At 56.6% G+C, this 18,368-nt stretch overlaps 2 protein-coding genes across 4 annotated transcripts in view; one reads left to right on the top strand and one right to left on the bottom strand.

The window, feature by feature from the left end:
- L3MBTL2 (L3MBTL histone methyl-lysine binding protein 2) overlaps positions 1–6,246 on the top strand; it is a 22,422-nt gene extending 16,176 nt beyond the window's left edge. The window contains exons 9-17 of one of the 3 annotated variants that reach the window (XM_012741784.3): positions 204–402; positions 830–906; positions 1,099–1,203; positions 1,881–2,028; positions 2,517–2,599; positions 2,932–3,166; positions 3,628–3,693; positions 5,057–5,173; positions 5,665–6,246. In XM_012741784.3, coding sequence (XP_012597238.1) covers positions 204–402; positions 830–906; positions 1,099–1,203; positions 1,881–2,028; positions 2,517–2,599; positions 2,932–3,166; positions 3,628–3,693; positions 5,057–5,173; positions 5,665–5,777 — 1,143 coding nt within the window. In that variant the 3' untranslated portion in view covers positions 5,778–6,246. Of the gene's footprint in view, positions 1–170; positions 403–829; positions 907–1,098; positions 1,204–1,880; positions 2,029–2,516; positions 2,600–2,931; positions 3,167–3,627; positions 3,694–5,056; positions 5,174–5,664 lie in introns of all 3 variants that reach the window. The other 2 variants (XM_012741783.3, XM_076006969.1) reach the window with 2 other exon arrangements.
- CHADL (chondroadherin like) lies at positions 5,162–18,368 on the bottom strand. Its single transcript, XM_012741781.2, has 6 exons — positions 18,316–18,368; positions 15,903–16,074; positions 13,291–14,991; positions 12,601–12,767; positions 11,674–11,872; positions 5,162–5,247 (listed from the first exon to the last, which is right to left on the bottom strand). Exons 1-6 carry the CDS (start codon positions 18,321–18,323, stop codon positions 5,221–5,223), a joined length of 2,274 nt encoding a protein of 757 aa, XP_012597235.2. The 5' UTR covers positions 18,324–18,368; the 3' UTR covers positions 5,162–5,220.

Below are 18,368 nucleotides of genomic sequence, written 5' to 3'. Positions count from 1 at the left end.
GGGCCAAGGCGAACCCGATGGCACAGGAGTACCCACCTGCCCACCCCCTGGCTTGGTGTGGGATGACTCCACCACATTTTTCTTGTCTTCTACGCTCCTTGAAGGGACAGAACAAGAAGGGGGATGTGGAAGGAGGCCCATGGCAGGCCTGTGTTCTCATGCTGTTGCAGATGGTGGAGAGCATGAAGTACCCCTTTCGGCAGGGCATGCGGCTAGAGGTGGTAGACAAGTCCCAGGTATCACGGACCCGCATGGCTGTGGTAGACACAGTAATTGGGGGTCGCCTGCGGCTCCTTTACGAGGATGGCGACAGTGATGACGACTTCTGGTGCCACATGTGGAGTCCCCTGATCCACCCAGTGGGTTGGTCACGGCGTGTTGGCCACGGCATCAAGATGTCAGGTGAGCAGTGGCCCTAGGTTTTGCTTCCCAAGGATTGGGTGGGAGCACCTTCCCCATACCTCATGACAATGCTGGGAGGTAGGTTACCATCTACAGGTGACAGTGCTGAGCTCTAGAGAGGTTGAGAGACTTGACTGAGGTCACTCAGCTCAACACGTGAGTGGTAAAATCAAGAGTTGAACCCAGGTGCTCCTAGGTCCAATCCTCTCCCACATCATGCAGGAAGAGCTGGGTCTCGAGGCGAAATAGTCTATCCCTACAGAGAGCTCCTGATGTCTTCTGGGCTAGACCCATCTGTCCGCGGGTCTGGGCTGGCGGGTGCTGAGATACAGCCTCGAGCATATGCACAGGAGAGGTGTGGAGATGGCCCAATGAGCTGCCTTCAACTCCCTTCTCTTCCTCACTCCCTCGTCCATCTCCTCAAAAGAGAGGCGAAGTGACATGGCCCATCATCCCACCTTCCGGAAAATCTACTGTGATGCCGTTCCTTACCTGTTCAAGAAGGTGAGGCACAGCCCTTGGGCTCTCTTCCCCTTGGCCATAGGTCCATTCCAGGCCTGAGGACCCTGGCTCTTCCCTGGGACTGTACCTTTCCCTCCCCATTTCCTTCCCAGGGCTATGGCAGGTGGGGCCTGCTTCCCCCCCATCTTCCCTTGGACCTGCCCAGGGACTCCCCAGCTGCCCCATTCCTTCCAGGTACGGGCTGTCTACACAGAAGGTGGCTGGTTTGAGGAGGGGATGAAGCTGGAGGCCATTGACCCCCTGAATCTGGGCAACATCTGCGTGGCAACCATCTGCAAGGTGACCTGGGGTTTGGCCCTCTGAGGGGGCCAACATGGTACAGAGCTCTGCCGGCCATCCACTCCCGGGCTCTTGGGACTGCAGGCCATCCATCCCGCCTCCCCAGTGCTGGGTGCTCCTGGAGGACCTGATTTTTGTGAGGAGGGTCCTTACCTGCTCCTTGCTCAGAATCTGCTTCCGTATCAGGGTCTGAGGCACGCTGGACAGGTGCTTATTGAACACCTGAACCTGGTCCTGTGTCAGGTGTCACCTCACTGAGCCTGCCTGCCACGTGCCATGTCCTTTGAGTGCCGGCCTAGCCACCAAGACCCCAGCGGGGCTCACTTTGTTCCATTCCTCCTTCGTTACTTCTGCGGCCTGAGTAGCACACAGCCACCCTGCCCTTGGCCCTCCCGGAGGACGCTTCTGCTGTGCCCATTCAGCACATCTGCTCCCTGCCAGGCGCGTGTGCTTGCCCTCAGAACACACAGGCACCGAGATAGTCCCTGCTGGCTTGGCATTTGCTGTCCAGCAGGGAAGATAAACACCCTCAGTGTGCAGAAGCTCAGGGCTTTCTCCGCGAAGGCTGAGCTCCAGATCCACTGGACCCATCTGCCTCGCGTCCCCATTATAGCCTCTGTACCCTTGGTGGGGTGCAGTTTATGACATGATGCTCCATCTGCCCCACCCCGCCCTAGGTTCTCCTGGACGGCTACCTAATGATCTGTGTGGACGGGGGGCCCTCCACAGATGGCTCAGACTGGTTCTGCTACCACGCCTCCTCCCATGCCATCTTCCCAGCCACCTTCTGCCAGAAGAATGACATTGAGCTCACGCCCCCAAAAGGTAAGATGATAGTCCACCATATGCTGGCCTTGTAGTCAGAAGGGGGAGGTGGATTCCTGGTCAGGATTCCTGGTCAAGTCAGACTCCCCCCAGGGGTGTGGATTTTCAGGATGTATGAGAGAGGTGACAGAGCCACCCAGGGCCACCACTAGCCCTTGGATTCCTGGTCAAGTCAGACTCCCCCCAGGGGTGTGGATTTTCAGGATGTATGAGAGAGGTGACAGAGCCACCCAGGGCCACCACTAGCCCTTGCACTGTCCAGGCTGACTCAGCCCCATGGTTGGTGTGTGGTTGGTGAGCAGAGTTCCCACTTGTCCCTTTGGGCACAATAGGACCATGATCCTAGAACAGGTATCAGCCTGGGGATAAGGGAAGAAGGCTATGGGGAGACTCCAGGCTGAGCCTTGACCAAGCTGCAGCACCCTTTCCCCAACCTGCGTTCCACTTCCCCTCCTCTCCCTGTGCATCTGAGTTTTCTGCTCCTCCAGGGTATGAGACACAGTCTTTCAACTGGGAGAACTACTTGGAGAAGACCAAGTCGAAAGCGGCTCCATCGAGACTCTTCAACATGGTGAGGAGATCGAGGGCAGAGCAAGGCCTGCAGCAGCCTGGGGACTGGCCCTGCCCAGTGCTGTCAACAGGAGCAATTCCAAACCCTTCTCTCGAGCCTCTGCTGCTGACACAGCTACTTCCAGGGGAGAAGTCCCACGCTGTGACATAGGCACTGCGCTCTTTCCATAGAGGGGTTCATGCTTGGGAAAGAGGAGCCGTGGGACGTCCAGAGGAGCCAGCCCCTCTCCCTCCCCCAGTTCTGCCAGTACCCCCCACTCCATCCCAGGCTCAGGCAAACCTGCTGGGGCAGGGAGCTGACTGGCTTGGCAACCGCCTTCTTCCCTCTCCCAGGACTGCCCCAACCATGGCTTCAAGGTGGGCATGAAGCTGGAGGCTGTGGACTTGATGGAGCCCCGGCTCATCTGCGTGGCCACGGTGAAACGGGTGGTGCATCGGCTCCTCAGCATCCACTTCGATGGCTGGGACAACGAGTATGACCAGTGGGTGGACTGCGAGTCCCCGGACATCTACCCCGTCGGCTGGTGTGAGCTTACCGGCTACCAGCTCCAGCCACCTGTGGCCGCAGGTCTGGACGCTCTCAGCTCTAAGGGGCTCTTGACTTCCCTTCTTTTTTGCTTCTTGCCCCTTCCTCTGTGCCCACTTACTTCTTTGGCATGAGGTCAAGAAGTCTCATGGACCACTCTGTGTAAAGAGTGAGCCCTGTCTCCCCCTCCTGACTTCTCTATCTCCCTCTCCCTCTGGCCTGCAGAGCTCCTTCCTTCATCTTGCCCACTCTCTCATATGCCCGTGCCCTTGTGCACCCAGGTAAACTACCCAGGTCCCTCTGAGCAGCCCTAGTGACAAGGGTGGGAAGAAGGGACAGTTATTCTCCAGCCTCTCTCCCCAGTCCCACCTGTTCTCATTGCCCAGCTCCGGCTTGCCTTCGTGGGTGTCCTGTGTGAGGGTGGAAAGGGTCTCAGGATGCACCTGTGCCCTGTGTCCTCCAGAACTTCTTCTCATCTCTCTTGCCCTGTCTTTCAATAACAGAACCAACCACACCTCTGAAGGCCAAAGAGGCCACAAAGAAGAAAAAGAAACAGTTTGGGAAGAAAAGTAAGTGATGCTCCAAATTGGCCAGGCTGATGTGGGACCCAGAGCAGAGGTGGGGTCAGCCCCATGGCACTGGTTCCGAGACACTGTCCTGCCAACATAGCTCTCTTGACGGTCCTGCCCTGTCTCCTCTCCCTTGCCCTTTGGCCCTTGTAGGCCTTTCACCCTGTATCTTTGCGGATCCAGAGTATAAACAAGGGCGTTCGGTCTGTGGCAGGGTCAGGATGCCGAGGAAGAGAGATGAGATCGTATCTGAGAGTGAGGTTGCAGGGATCCCCCTCCCTGCTGCCAGGGTCAGAAAATGGCCTGGCCTCTTGGGCAGTCACAGCTGCTAGTTTCTAAAGGAAAAGGCACAGGAAGAAATAGAAGCTTTCTTTACAAGGCTATCATTCTTCCCTTGCAACCCCCTTGAGGGTGGAAGCCAAGGCAGGCTGCCGAGTGGCTTGACTCCACCTGGCACTCGGGGGCTCACTCTCAATCAATCCTGAGCCCAGTGTAGGCTCAGCTTGAGGGGCAGTAGAGGGGGAGGGGCAAAGCTGTGCTCCAGAGCCCAGGCCAGTAATGGCAAGATGGTCTCTACCACATGGCACCATGCAAGGAAGAGGATGTCCTGAAACAGGACAAAGCAGAAACAGGAATGAGGTCCCCGGACAGGATTAAGATTGAGTGACCAGTGGCCAGCCGCAGTGGCTCACACCTGTAATCCTGGCACTCTGGGAGGCCAAGGTGGGAGGATCGCTCAAGGTCAGTTCAAAACCAGCATGAGCGAGAGTGAGACCCTGTCTCTACTAAAAAATAGAAAGAAATTAATTGGCCAGCTAAAAATATATAGAAAAAATTACCGGGCATGGTGGCGCATGCCTGTAGTCCCAGCTACTCGGGAGGCTGAGGCAGGAGGATCGCTTGAGTCCAGGAGTTTGAAGTTGCTGTGAGCTAGGCTGATGCCACGGCACTCTAGCCCAGTCAACAGAGTAAGACTCTGTCTCAAAAAGAAAAAGATTGAGTGACTGTATAGTGTATGTCAGGCAGGAAGAGGCCCTGTGTCATTGAAAATAGCAGGGCCAGGAATGTTGCATGTTACAGGAAGAAATCAAAGACTGAAAAAGGAAACTAACAACCACGATGGCTCTGAGCCTTGGCTCTCAAGGTGGAGGTGTTGTCATTAATACCCCACTGGAGAAGGCCACTCTGACCTCAGGGCACACAGCCAGTCAGGGGTGTTGTCAGAGCTGGAGTCTAGGCCTTCTGTCCCCAGACCGGCACTTTCCCTTCTGCCACACCACCTGACCACTGGACGAGACCCAGCCCTTCAGGCCTCATGTAGGTACAACCTTAATGCTCGGTTTGAATCCATTTTTATTCAAAGGGAAGAGAATCCCTCCGACCAAGACGCGGCCCCTCAGACAGGGGTCCAAGAAGCCCCTGCTGGAGGACGACCTGCAGGCTGCAGGGAAGATCTCATCAGAGCCCATTTCAGACGAGAGTAAGAGCCACTAGGCTGGGTCGAGGCAGGACCAGCCTGCTCTGTGCTCAGAGGCGGCCCCTCTTCTTCCCAACCTGGGCACAAAAGAGTAGAGTCAAGTTTGGTGGGAATTTTCTGGGCACCAAGCAGCCCTGAACCACTGGGCCTGGAGAGCTTCCCACCAACCCCCACCAACTCTGCACAGAGCAGTCTCCATCCAGCCAGGCTCCCTGGCCATTTCTCCTCCATCTCTGCCCCACCCAGTGTGCTGGACAGGGGTGGCATATTGGTCAATGTCAGTGTCTCTGGCACAGCCCGCCTGGCTTGAGGTGTCCTGGGGCCCTGGGCCTTTGCTGCTGCTGCCCTCCCAGAGGTCAAGCAGGAGGGTGAATGTGTGTCCTGAGGGCCCCATCTGTAGGGACCAGATCCCTCTCCCAGGTCCTGCTCCCCGCCCTTCCGTGAGTTACAGGCTTGCTCTCCATGCCACCCTCCCACCTCCCCTCCCTCTCCAGTCATTGCTGTGCAAGTGAAGGAAGAGCATCTAGACGTGGCCTCGCCTGACAAGACTCCAAGTTCAGAGATGCCTGTCTCCATTGAGAACATCAAGCAGGAGACAGAAGACTGAGCCTCTGCTGCCAGCCAGTCCCCTAGCCAGAAGCCAGCCCAGGGCTATGGAGCAGAGGGAAGGCCCAGGGCTTCTCTGTGGCCACCACCCCTCTACCCACTTTAGTTTGGAGACTGAACCTTTGTGGATAACTTCTGCCTGGTGCGTGAAGGCTGGGCACGGAAGGACCCAGTGGTTCAGCCCCAGCCTGGGGCTCCTTTGACCCGCCTTCTGCCTCTGCCCTCCTCATGGCAAGGCCCACGTGACCTGCGGCCCCATACTCATCTGTGAACGCCTCCCTCTCCAGCCTGAGCTCCTGAAGCTGGAATGCCCTGTGCCCGGGCTCTCTGCTCCTCCTCACAGGAGCACCCTCCACCCCCACCACACCCCTCAACTGCCAGGGGTGGGCCGCCCCAGTCACACTGGAAGACGAGACAGTGAACAGTGTGTTTGCTCAAGCAAGTTCATGGAAATAAAGTTCTAGAGCAGCTCTCTGAGTGGGATAAGTTCCCCTGATTGACAGCAAGTAGTATGACACGAGCAGCCTCTGCCTAAAAAACTCACCAGGCTGAATACGTCTCTGCCTCCTGGTGCTCTGCTCCTCCTAGCACCCTAGGGGTGTAGGGACGGCGTGGACCCATGCAGGAACCCAGCTGAAACAGGCAGCTGAGAAACTGACCAGGATGTGGGTTTTGGTGACTTGTGAGGTGGCCTTGACTTATTTTCTCTGCTGGCCTGAGCACTGACTCCCGTTTCCTAAAAGGAATAGTGGCAGGAGGCCTGCAGGGGCCTGGTGCCACTAGGGGCTGACTCAGTGTAGAAGGTGGTTGGGACAGGCTATTCACTGCCAGCGTAACAGGATGGGAAGGTAAGCTCAGTCCTCGTAGCTTGGTTAGACCTGTCATTGTCATTCCACTTCTCTCTAGTAACCAGGGTCAAGTATGGCCCCGCCAGAGAGTCATGGGGCCTCGAGACAGGACGTGGTCAGCCATGCTGGCTGAGGTGGCCCTGAAGGAGACGCTTGCCCCCTTTTGCAAGCACTTCTGGGAGGGAGGGAAAGAAGGAAGGAGGGTTCACCATACACTTCCTGGCTTACTTCTCCTTTCTGCCCAAATCCTTCTCCACTTCTTAATGTATTTCACTTCTCCCTACTCCTTTCTGAAATTACATTCTAGAGTTCATGTAGTATGTGCCCAAATTTCATCTGCTTTATTTTTCCCAGTCTCCCTTGACGCTCTCATGTCTGTGATCTACCTCATCTCTTCACTAACATCTTCCTGGAGCCTACGGTGGGGGCAGGCTGCATTCCTCAGGTTTGCAGATAGAGGTGGTGCTGGGTGGGTCCCTACATTGTCCTGCAAGGACTGCAGCAGCGTTGCCACGCGCAGCTGCCTTCGAGGCCTGCTGTTGCTGGAGCCCGTGTGTGCAGCGGGCCTGTGCTCTGGTCTGTTGGGCTGCCCGAGTCTGCTGCTGAGACGTGCTAAGTTTGCTCAGGACCCAGGCTGCTTGGGTTCACCCCTAAGGCGAGGGTGCAGGTTTCCAATCATCACAGCCCTGGGTGTTTCTGGGCAGACAACTTGATTCTATATCTTTAGCAAAGGCAGTGGGTACCCCCACCATGCAGAAACCAGGCCTAGAGAGTTTGGCCAGATGTGGTGGCTCACGCCTGTAATCCTAGCACTCTGGGAGGCTGAAATGGGAGGATCACTTGAGGTCAGGAGATCAAGACCAGCCTCAGCAAGAGCGAGACCCCATCTCTACAAAAAATAGAAAAATTAGCTGGACATGGTGGCATGCGCCTTAATCCCAGCTACTCAGGAGGCTGAGGCAGGAGGGTTGCTTGAGCCCAGGAGTTTGAGGTTGCTGTGAGCTAAGCTGACACCACAGCACTCTAGCCCAGGTAACAGAGCAAGACTGCATCTCAAAAAAAAAAAGTAGCCTGTTGGTCCTGATTTCCTCAAAAGATAAATAGGTTTGAAACTGTAAAGACCACAGGAGTGAGGCAGGTTTCAGTTCAGAGGGGCCACTCATACCCTGCCATCACATACCTAGCCTCGGCTCCGAGACTCAGGTGATGACTGGTAAGTTGCATCAGTCCCCAGGGCAGGCCATCGGGAGGAGGATGGCCAAGGTGCGCACTTTGGCTCTGCTTTCTGCTAATGGAGCCCAGCTAAAGACAATTCATCATCTCAGATTCCCTGGCGGTTAATGGATCCAGTTCTGACTGAAGGGCTACTGGGAGAGCTGGGTTTATATGCCATTTTGCCCTTTCTTTCCTTCCTGAATGAAGCAGCCATCCCCAGAGGTACCATGAGCACAAAAGCCCCAGGAGGAGGATGGCAGAGCTGGAGGACATGTTTGGCTGCTATTCCATTCCTGGGCTGGCCTCCCAGGCTACATATGAGAAATTAAACCCTATACTTGCTAAAGTCCAACTTGTCAGATTTCTGTTCCTTGCAGAGTGTATTCTGACATACCTCAGTATCAGTTATGAAGACTAAATGAGTCAATACATGAAGAGTGTACAAAGCAATAAAGAATAGGCAAGGCATGGTGGCTCACACCTATAATCCTAGCATTCTGGGAGGCCGAGGCAGGAGGACTATTTGAGCTCAGGAGTTTGAGACCAGCCTGAGCAAGAGTGAAACCCTATCTCTACTAAATATAGAAAATAAGCCAGGCATAGTGGTGCAAGCCTGTAGTCCCAGCTACTCGGGAGGCTGAGGCAGGAGGATCGCTTGAGCCCAGGAGTTGGAGGTTGCAGTGAGCAATCATGATGCCACTGTACTCTAGCCTGGGTGACAGAGTAAGACTCTATCTCAAAAAAATAAATTTCTTGGGTCATGAGCTCTTGAGCACCTCCTTAACCGACTGTATTGTCCTTATTTACATTCTGTAATTCTTCCCAAGACCATGAGTTCCTCAAAGGCAGAGCCTGTGCCTTGCCTGTCCCTAATGCCCAGCACAGGCCTGGTAGAAAGTTGGCTTTGATGAGCGTTTGTAAAATGGAAGCACATACATGACTGTTGTGTTGCTGGTGCCTAAAGGTCACTTTGATTTGTCACAGATGGAAATATTAACTTGGAAATTTCTACTCAAGGCAAAGAATGAACCTTGTGCCTCAATTTGCCCTCGGCTAGAACTCAAGGTCTTCTTGAGTCTCCCAGCAGTGGGGCCGCTGGCTGGGAGACACTATCCTACAAAATCCTCCTACTCTCCCTGCTTGCCCTGCTTGAGGACCCACAGGGACTCCTGATGCAGAGTAGAGCAAATCCAAGTGCTCCAGCAAGCCACCCTGCAGCCCTCATCCTTTGCAGTCATGGGCCAGGGGACAGGGAAGCAAGGGACCTTCACTACCAGAGCCTCAGACGCCAGGCACCAGATTAAATACGCATGTTCATTGCTCAGCTCACCTTCACAGTTAGCCTGTGAGGCAGAAGAGAGAAAGGCGGGCTCAGTGGGGTGTAGTGGCTTGGTGCTTCAGTTCCCAGCAGTTGAAGGACAGCAGCGGCTTAAGCCTAGGCTGGCTCACTGATTACCGCCCGCGCACAGCCAGCCAGCATCACTGGGCACCTTCCACGTGCCCGACACCAGGCTAGATGTGGGAGAGTGAGACATGTGGCCCAGCCTCGTGCCTTCAGCAGGGTGAGCACCACCGCCCAGAATGCTCTGACAGTGTGAGGCCCTCGAGATGTGGGCCCTTAGCCTTCAACTCCCTTGTATTCCTGGGAGGAAACTGCCACCTTCACCCAATAACCCAGAACCCCAGGGCTGGCACTGAGGGGATATCGCCATGTCAGAAAGGGTGACTGGATCAAATGGTCTCAGAGGTCCTGATTCCTGCTGAAGCCACCGTACTGTGGGCGGAGGCTGGGGGTGTCTTCCCCTTATAACTACAGCCCCCATCCGCAAGGGGACTCACCGGAGCTGCTACTCCTGAGCCTGGCTCAGCGCCTACGTGAGCTTCCCCCTGGGCTGATGCAGGGAGGAAGCACTAATGAGGGTTGAATCGTGTCTCTCCTGAAAACAGATGTGGAGCCCTAACTCCCAGAACATCAGGTATGATCTTATTTGGAAATAGGGTCTTTACCGAGGTAATGAAGTTAAAAGGAGCTCATTAGGTTGGGCCCTAATCCAATATGACTGGTATCGAGATATATATATATATATATATATATATATATATATATATATATATATGTATATATATATATATAGTTTGTTTTTTGTTTTTTTTTTGAGACATACTCTCGCTTTGTTGCCCAGGCTAGAGTGAGTGCCATGGTGTCAGCCTAGCTCACAGCAACCTCAAACTCCTGGGCTCAAGCAATCCACCCGCCTCAGCCTCCCAGAGTGCTAGGATTACAGGTGTGAGCCACTGCGTCCGGCCCGGTATCCTTATAAAAAAAGGGAAATTTGGGCAGCAACAGATTACAGAGGGAAGACGACATGAGTGACACAGGACACCATGCAAAGATGGAGGCAGAGCTTGGGATTACGCTGCTACAAATCAAGGGATGTCTGGGGCCCCCAGAAGCTGGAAGAGGCAAGGGAGGATCCTTGCCCTGCAGGTTTCAGAGAGCACAGCCCTGCTACCACCGTACCTTGCCTTCCAACTTCTAGCCCACAGAACTGGGAGACAATAGGGTTTGTTCTAAGCCACCCAGTTCCTGGCACTTTATCATGGCAGCCCTAGGGAACTAACACAAACACTATCAAATGGACCCCGGCACCCCAAATCTACAAAATGCAGGTCCAGGATGAGGCAGAGCCCTCTCCCCACCGTCCTACTCCCCCCGCTTTTCCATTCTCGTTTCCCTCTAAGGACCACCTCTCCTCCTCAGACGGCCCCCCATGGCCTTACCAGCAGCCGTTCCCACATGCAGGGGCGTCCCCGTCCTGCTCACGCTTCTCTGATGTGCTATGAGGGTCTGCTACAACTAAGGGTTCACCCCGGGGCTGAATATGTCAGGATGGTGAGCAGTTCAGGCGGGGCTGCCCTGTGGCTGACGGGGTGGCATGGGAGGCAGAGCCACAACACACCTGCATTCACTCTCCCCATCGCTGGACAAGGGCCCTTGAGGTCGGGGTTGAGTCAACAGTGATCTGGCCAATATGATAACAACAGGATTGGCTTTAAGGACACACTGGGACCAGTATGCTGTGGCTTATAAGAAAGGCCATTGTTGGCTGGGCGCGGTGGCTCACGCCTGTAATCCTAGCTCTCTGGGAGGCCGAGGCGAGCAGATTGCTCGAGGTCAGGAGTTCGAAACCAGCCTGAGCAAGAGCGAGACCCCATCTCTACTATAAATAGAAAGAAATTAATTGGCCAACTAATATATATAGAAAAAATTAGCCAGGCATGGTGGCGCATGCCTGTAGTCCCAGCTACTCGGGAGGCTGAGGCGGGTGGATTGCTTGAGCCCAGGAGTTTGAGGTTGCTGTGAGCTAGGCTGACGCCACAGCACTCACTCTAGCCTGGGCAACAAAGTGAGACTCTGTCTAATAAAAAAAAAAGAAAAAAAGAAAAGAACGGCCATTGTCACACTAAAATAGCACATAGTTGGCCAGGCACAGTGGCTCATACCTGTAATCCTAGCACTTTGGGAGGCCAAGATGGGAGGATCACCTGAGCCCAGGAGTTCAAGGTTGCAGTGAGGATGCCACTGCACTCCAGCCTGGGTGACAAAGCGAGACTCTTTCCCCCCACCAAAAAAAAAAAAAAAAAAATAGCACATAGTCATTTTCTTACAAACTCACCCTGGGTCCAGTCCAGAGGTGAGGAGAGGAGGTCAGATACGATTGAACACACATGACCAGGCTGTTGGCCAGCTATGGAGCCACATGCATCGGGACCCCTGCTACCCAGGGGCCTTGAGATCTGGCCCTCCCACAGAGGTCTTGCCCCATGGCCCACCTTTTCTGACCCCGGCTGTCTTCCCTTGATGGGGGCTCTCCGGGAGCCGGACCTGGAGGCTGGTGTCCGCTTGGCCTTCCTGGCAGCCCAGCCTGGGCAGGCTTGAAACACGGCCACTGCAGCCTTCACCCTCTGGCCCCGGGCAGTGGGAGGGGTGGCACAGGTGGCCCCCACCTGCAGGTTCAACCCAGAAAGCCACCTGAAGAGAAAAGAGAGCTTGGGGAACCCCATGCTGACTCCTGGCTGAGAGCTTTCCTGAGGAGATGGAGGGGGTCATCGGGAATTTGGGGGCAGTGGGGCCCAGTGGGTGAGAGCAGGCTCTGCAGACAATCCTGGCTTGGCAGCTCACCGATTACGTGACCTACAAGCCACTTCAAGCCTCAGGTCCCTTTTCTGTAAAAAGTGGATAACAGTAACCAGTAACAAACAGTTACAGAAGGTTTAAGATATACCTGACACTGTTAAAAGCAATTCATATATGCTAATTCTTATCACAACCATCATGAGATAGACACTATCATCCCCTTTTAACAGATGGACACAGACAGGTTGCATGGTTTGCCCAAAGTTGGTAAAAGCACAGAGCCAGGATGGGAGCCCAGGTCTGTGAACTCCAGGCTTCTTGTTGCTTTCTTATGTGATTATGTAAAGTGACCATGCCTATTTATTAGGTTCCAGCCCACTAGGCAGGGCACATATCATTCCTACTTCATGGATGATGAAATCCAGGCTCAGAGAAGTCCACCCCAACCCCTCCACGGAGGGTAACTGACCCTGGAAAGGGCTCATTTGTGCCTGGCTCCAGCAGGACCTGCCCCTGCCCTGCTAAGACAGATGCTTGGCTGGCACAGATGTCCCCAGGGAGATGGCAGGGGGTTGATTGAGAGCAGCTGGTGGGGCTCTGGGAGTCCGGGAGCGGGTGCACACCTGTGCAGCGGGAGCAGCTGGCAATCACAGTGGAAGGGATTGCCACTGAGGTCGATGAGCTCAAGCCGGCTGAGACCAGGCAGGGCAGGCAGGGCCCGAAGCTGGTTCTTCTGCAGGTGCAGGCTCTGGAGCCCCGGCCCCAGGCCCTCGAAGGCCCCGGGAGAAATCTGCAAGGAGGTGCCAGGCCCTGATGTGAGCTCCCGGCAGGCCCTTCCCACCCCCAGGTCTGATGGGGAGCCCCATGCTCCCCCATGCTCCCCCACTTTCTACCAAGGTGGCCCAGGTAGAAAGTGCAATGCTGGGTGGAAACCCAGGTTGGTCTAATGTCAAAGCACTTGCTCTGTCCAAGTCACCTGGATGCCCAGTTCATTGTTCAAGTCCCCCCCACCCCCAACCCCTGCGTAATGGTAAAATCTCTTGAGGACTCTCAGTGTGTACAAACAGTAGGTGACCCTATGGCCCCAGATTCCTCTCTCCTCACTTCTCCAGCAGTGCCCTCCCAGGGCTGCCCTCTAGGTGTGTGGCACTGGATTCTGCCTGGCCTTTCACCCATACCTGAGTTCCCTAAGGGCAAGGGCAGTGCCCAGCATAGGACCTGGCACCAAGGGGGTGACAAATGCTTGCTGAGTGAATCTTGATGCATGTGGCATGGTACTACCTCCCCCACTGCAACACACACCCTGTGCCTACCTGCTCCAGGCCACTGCTGTTCAGGAAGAGGTGCTGCAGCGACCTGCCCAGGGGCCGGAAGGCCCCATCTCGCAGGGCTCTGAGTGGGTTCCCGGACAGCTGCAGCTCCAGGAGGACGGGCAGCCCCTCCAAGGCCCCAGTGGGCACCTCTCGCAGCTGGTTCCTGTCAAGGTGCAGCTTCTCCAGCTCCAGAGCCGGACCCAGCGCTCCCGGGGACACTTGAGTGATACGGTTTCCACTCAGGTAGAGCCAGCGTAAGGCCTGTGTCCCCACCAGGTCTCCAGGTGTTAGGCGATCCACAATGTTGTCCTGCAGATGCAGGGAGAAGAGTCTGGGCAGGGCGCGCAGTGCGGCCCCTGGCACCTGCAGGAAGCGGTTGCGCTCGAGGTACAGGTAGCCAAGGTGTGGGACCCCTTCGAGGGCAGCAGCGCTGAGGCCCGACAGCTGGTTGTCCGAGAGGTAGAGGTAGACCAGGCGGCCCAGCCCCACTAGGGCGCCAGCCTCCAGACCTGCGATGCCGCAGTGTTGCAGGTGCAGAGACACCAGGTGGCCCAAGCCCAGAAAGGCAGCTCGGGGCACCGAGGGGAAGTGGTTCCGCCTCAGGTCCAGGAGCTGAGTGTCGTTGGGGAAGCCGCGGGGCACCGCCTGCAGGCCGCGGCCCTCGCAGCTGCTGTGCCGGGACTCGGGCACGCAGATGCAGGCGCGAGGGCAGGGCACAACCGCCCCGTCCTCCGCCTCCGGGGTGCGCGGAGGGGCGCGGGGCCCAGCTGCTGCCAGCTCCTCCTTCTCCTCCTCCTCCTCCTCCGGGTCCCCGGGGCAGCGCAGGTCTGACGGCCGCAGCACGTCCAGGGCCTCGCCTCGCAGGCGCCGCGGGCCTCTGCACGCGCCGTCCGAGCGCACGCGCGCCCGCGCCAGCCACTGCAGCAGCGGCCGCGCCTGGCAGCCGCACCACAGCGGGTTCCCCTGCAGCCGCAGCCGGCGCAGCTGGCCCGGGCCCTGCAGCGGGGGCAGCGTGTCCAGCTGGTTCCCTCGGAGGTCGAGGCTGTGCAGGCGCGGGCAGCGGGCGAAGGCCCTGGGACCCAGCGCCTGCAGGGCCCCGTGGTCCAGCAGCAGCTCCCGCAGGCCGGGCAGGGCCAGCCCGTCCTCCTCGCCCGCGTAGGTGAGTGGGTTGTGGCCCAGCTCCAGACGCGCCAGGCCGCTGGCCTGGGACAGGGCCGGCCCGGGCAGGGCCTGGAGCTCATTGTGGTGCAGGCTGAGCCGGCGCAGGGCGGGCAGGCCGGCCAGGGCCTCGGGCGCCAGCACGCTGAGCGCGTTGTGGGACAGCCGCAGCCAGCGGGTGCGCAGCAGCCCCTGGAAGGCCATGGCGGGCAGGTAGACCAGGGCGTTGTGGGCCAGGTTCAGCGTGGCCAGAGCGCCCAGCGCCCAGAACGCCCCGGGCCGCAGCTCCTCCAGCATGTTCCGCTCCAGCTCCAGCCGCCGCAGGGAGCCCAGCCCGTCCAGCGCCTCCTGGGGCAGCGCGCGCAGGCGGTTGGAGGCCAGGTTGAGGAGGAGCAGGCGGCCCAGGCCACGGAAGGCGCCCTCCGCCACCAGCTCCACCTGACAGTGCCGCAGGTCCAGATGTGTGAGATAGGGCAGGGCCTGGAAGGCAGCTGGAGGGATCACCTTCAGCATGTTGCCCCGGAGGTCCAGCCGCTGAGTCAGCTGCGGGCCCAGGGAAAGTGGAGGCTGAGACACAGGGAGTCGCCTTTGCAGGTGCTGCTGCCTCGCCTGGAACACTCTTCTCTCCCCTCACCTTGCCTGTATTTCTCTCTGCCCTGCTCCCTGACACTGCCTCCAGGAAGCCCTCCTCCTCAGTGACTTGGGCATCCCCCACTGTGGCACTTTTCACACTGTATTGTCACTGCCTCTTTTCTTTTTCTCTCCCCTGCTGGCTCCTGACTCCACAGGGCAGAGACCATATCTTCACCTGCTACATCCTCAGTTCTCTGCCACAGAGATAAATGCAATGCAATAAAATGCAATAAATGCAATATTTATCTATAGGTCACCTGCTTATTTTCCTCACACTATAAGGATTTTATTTTATTTTATTTTATTTTTGAGACAGAGTCTCGCTTTGTTGCCCAGGCTAGAGTGAGTGCCTTGGCGTCAGCCTAGCTCACAGCAACCTCAAACTCCTGGGTTCAAGCAATCCTCCTGCCTCAGCCTCCCGAATAGCTGGGACTACAGACATGCGCCACCATGCCCGGCTAATTTTTTCTATATATATTAGTTGGCCAATTAATTTCTTTCTATTTATAGTAGAGACTGGGTCTTGCTCTTGCTCAGACTGGTTTCTAACTCCTGACCTCGAGCAATCCGCGCGCCTCGGCCTCCCAGAGAGCTAGGATTACAGGCGTGAGCCACCGCGCCCGGCCACTATAAGGATTTTAAATAGAGTATCTCCCTGTTACTGGTTATTATTATTCCTCATTTTACAGATGTGTAGACTGAGGCTCAGAGAGAAGGAACTGCCAGATAGTGGCAGAGCCAGTGGTCCCAGCCCAGGCTCCTTCCACTGCCCCATACCCTGCCCCACTGCCACCCTGTGCCCATGCTCCCACCCTGCTGACCTCAGGGATGGCGTTTGGCACCTCAGTGAGGTTCTGGTGCCGGCAGGCAACATGCCGCCTGGAGTTGTCACAGATGCAGGTCTGTGGGCAGCGGTGGGCAGCTGCCCGCCAAGCTGGGCCCGGCAGCAGAAGCAGCAGCAGGACCAAGCAGATGTGGGTGGAGCTCTGGGGCCTGGGAGACGAAGGGAGAGTTGGTTGTCCACAGGGATCACACTGTCCCTCGCTGAGCCCCAGCCATGGTGCAGCTCCTGCCCCCAGGACCCTTCTTTGGGCTCAGGAAAGTACCATTGCCCTGAGCCTCACCCTGCCACCCTCCCCCAGCCCCACCCCACTCCCCGCTGTGCAGTAGAAGTTCTATTAGTCCCGTTTCACTCTGGAGGAAACGGAGGCTCAGGGAAGAGACCTATTTGCCTAAAATTTATCCAGGGAAAAAAAAAGAAAGAAAGAAAAAAGAAAAACTCTCTGTCCAGCTCAGTGAGGACTTGCTGAATGTGACAATAACTCAAGTTCAGAGCATGTACCCAGGCTGTGGTGAGGCCCCCAGTCCAGGGCGAGGCTCAGAAGCAGGCTGTTGTCACACAGATACACTGCCAGCAGGGAGCATACTTGTGCCCACGTTGAGAAGGCAGCCTGGCAGCGGGAGAAAAGGACCCAGACTTGGCCCAAGTTGCAAGCAAGACTGGCAGGACAGCTGGGCGGGGTGGCTCACGCCTGTAACCCTAGGTCTCTGGGAGGCCAAGGCAGGAGGATTGCTTGAGGTCAGAACTTCAAGACCAGTCTGACCAAGAGCGAGACCCCGTCTCTACTAAAAATAGAAAAAATTAGCCGGGCATTGTGGCTACTCCCAGCTACTCGGGAGGTTGAGGCAGGAGGATCACTTGAGCCCAGGAGTTTGAGGTTGCTGTGACCCAGGCTGATGCCTCAGCTCTCTAGCCCAGGCAACAGAGTGAGACTGTCTCAAAAAAAAAAAAAAAAAAAAAGACTGGCGGGTTCAGGTATAGTAACGTCTGAGGTCCTTGAGTGAGCCTTAGAGTCTGGTCTGAGTCATACTGCCATGGTGAGTGGGCAGCTCAGTCCTCTTCTCTGTTTTGTGTTTATTTTGCCTTTTGTCTACCCTTTACCTTAGCACCACCTGGCTAGCCTGGGCTGGAATGGGGGGGGAATTGAGGATATGGGTTTGAGGCTGTGCTTTGAGGAAGGTATATCCATCCACCCACCCACCCATCCACTCACCCATCCATGCACCCATCCATCCATCCACACCTCCACTCATCCACCTACCCACCTACCCATCCACTCACCCACCCACCCATCCACCCACCCACCTACCCATCCACCCACCCACCTACCCATCCACTCACCCACCCACCCATCCACCCACCCACCCACCCACCCACCCACCCACCCACGCATCCATCCATCCATCCACACATCCACTCATCCACCCACCCACCTACCCATCCACTCACCCACCCACCCATCCACCCACCCACCCACCCATCCACTCACCCACCCACCCATCCACTCACCCACCCACCCATCCACTCTTCCACTTACCCATCCAACCATCCCCCAGTCAGACCCCCTCACCTCACAACTGCAGCTATTGCCCATCTATCCGTAGGGACAACTGGTGCCACTGTGGCTCTCCTGGCCTCCCCTGTGCTCCACTCCCCACCCAGCAACTGAAAGGAACATTCCAAAACGAAAATGGGACCCTGACACCCCCAGCTGAAGACCCTCCAGCATCTCCCCATTGCCTCTGATGGAAAGTCCTGACTACCAGTTACTCGACTGGAATCTGCTCAGATTCTTCAGTGTGTCCCTTGGCTCCCTGACCGCGAGCACGCCCGGAATAGCTGTGCGTCACCACACGGGCCCAGAGCTCCTCCTCACTGCCCGTGTGGAACGAACTCGCCCAGTTCATTGTTCTCTTCTCAGTCTGTGCCATGCACAGACTCTGAGCAGCCTCTCCTGACCCCTGGGCTGTGTCACCCCCCCTGCTCTCGGGATTGTCACTGTTTGGTTTTGAGTCTGCTGTGGGTGCCAAGGTCCAGAGCTTGCCTTGGAGTTGGTGGCCTTCTCCATAGCTGGTGGTGAAGGAAGGCTGTGGCTCATGGAGAGCCAGGAAGAGGACCCATGAGGACAAGAAGGGACAAGAATACAGGGCTCAGAGGGCTGACGCTGGGCTTTCAGACAAGCTCTGAAGGACTAATGCACAGGAGCCGCCACATTTGCAAACACGGTCTTCCTTAGAAGCCACCTCGGGGGACCCTTGTAGAATCTCAGGCCCAGGAAGTTCCCAGAGCCCCCGTCTGCCAGCCTCTCAGAGGCCCAGAGAGGGGCAGGGACTTGCCTGAGACCACTCAGCTGCTTTGAACCCCCCTTGTACCATCGGGCCCCAAAGACTCACCCCTCCATGCCACCTGGAACTGCCAGTCCAGCCTGGAGGCACAGCACAGGGAA

The sequence above is a fragment of the Microcebus murinus genome, chromosome 10, assembly GCF_040939455.1.
Source record: "Microcebus murinus isolate Inina chromosome 10, M.murinus_Inina_mat1.0, whole genome shotgun sequence".
NCBI classification, from domain to species: Eukaryota; Metazoa; Chordata; class Mammalia; order Primates; family Cheirogaleidae; genus Microcebus; species Microcebus murinus.
Note: the sequence above shows the minus strand (reverse complement) of the source record. Positions and strands in the feature narration are given on the sequence as shown.

Coding starts and splice junctions, on each gene's coding strand:
- CHADL (XM_012741781.2), bottom strand. Junction 12,768..13,290: donor ACAGCAGTGGCCTGGAGCAG/GTAGGCACAGGG, acceptor ACCTCCTTGCAG/ATTTCTCCCGGGGCCTTCGA. Junction 5,248..11,673: donor GACAGCCGGGGTCAGAAAAG/GTGGGCCATGGG, acceptor TTTTGTGCCCAG/GTTGGGAAGAAGAGGGGCCG.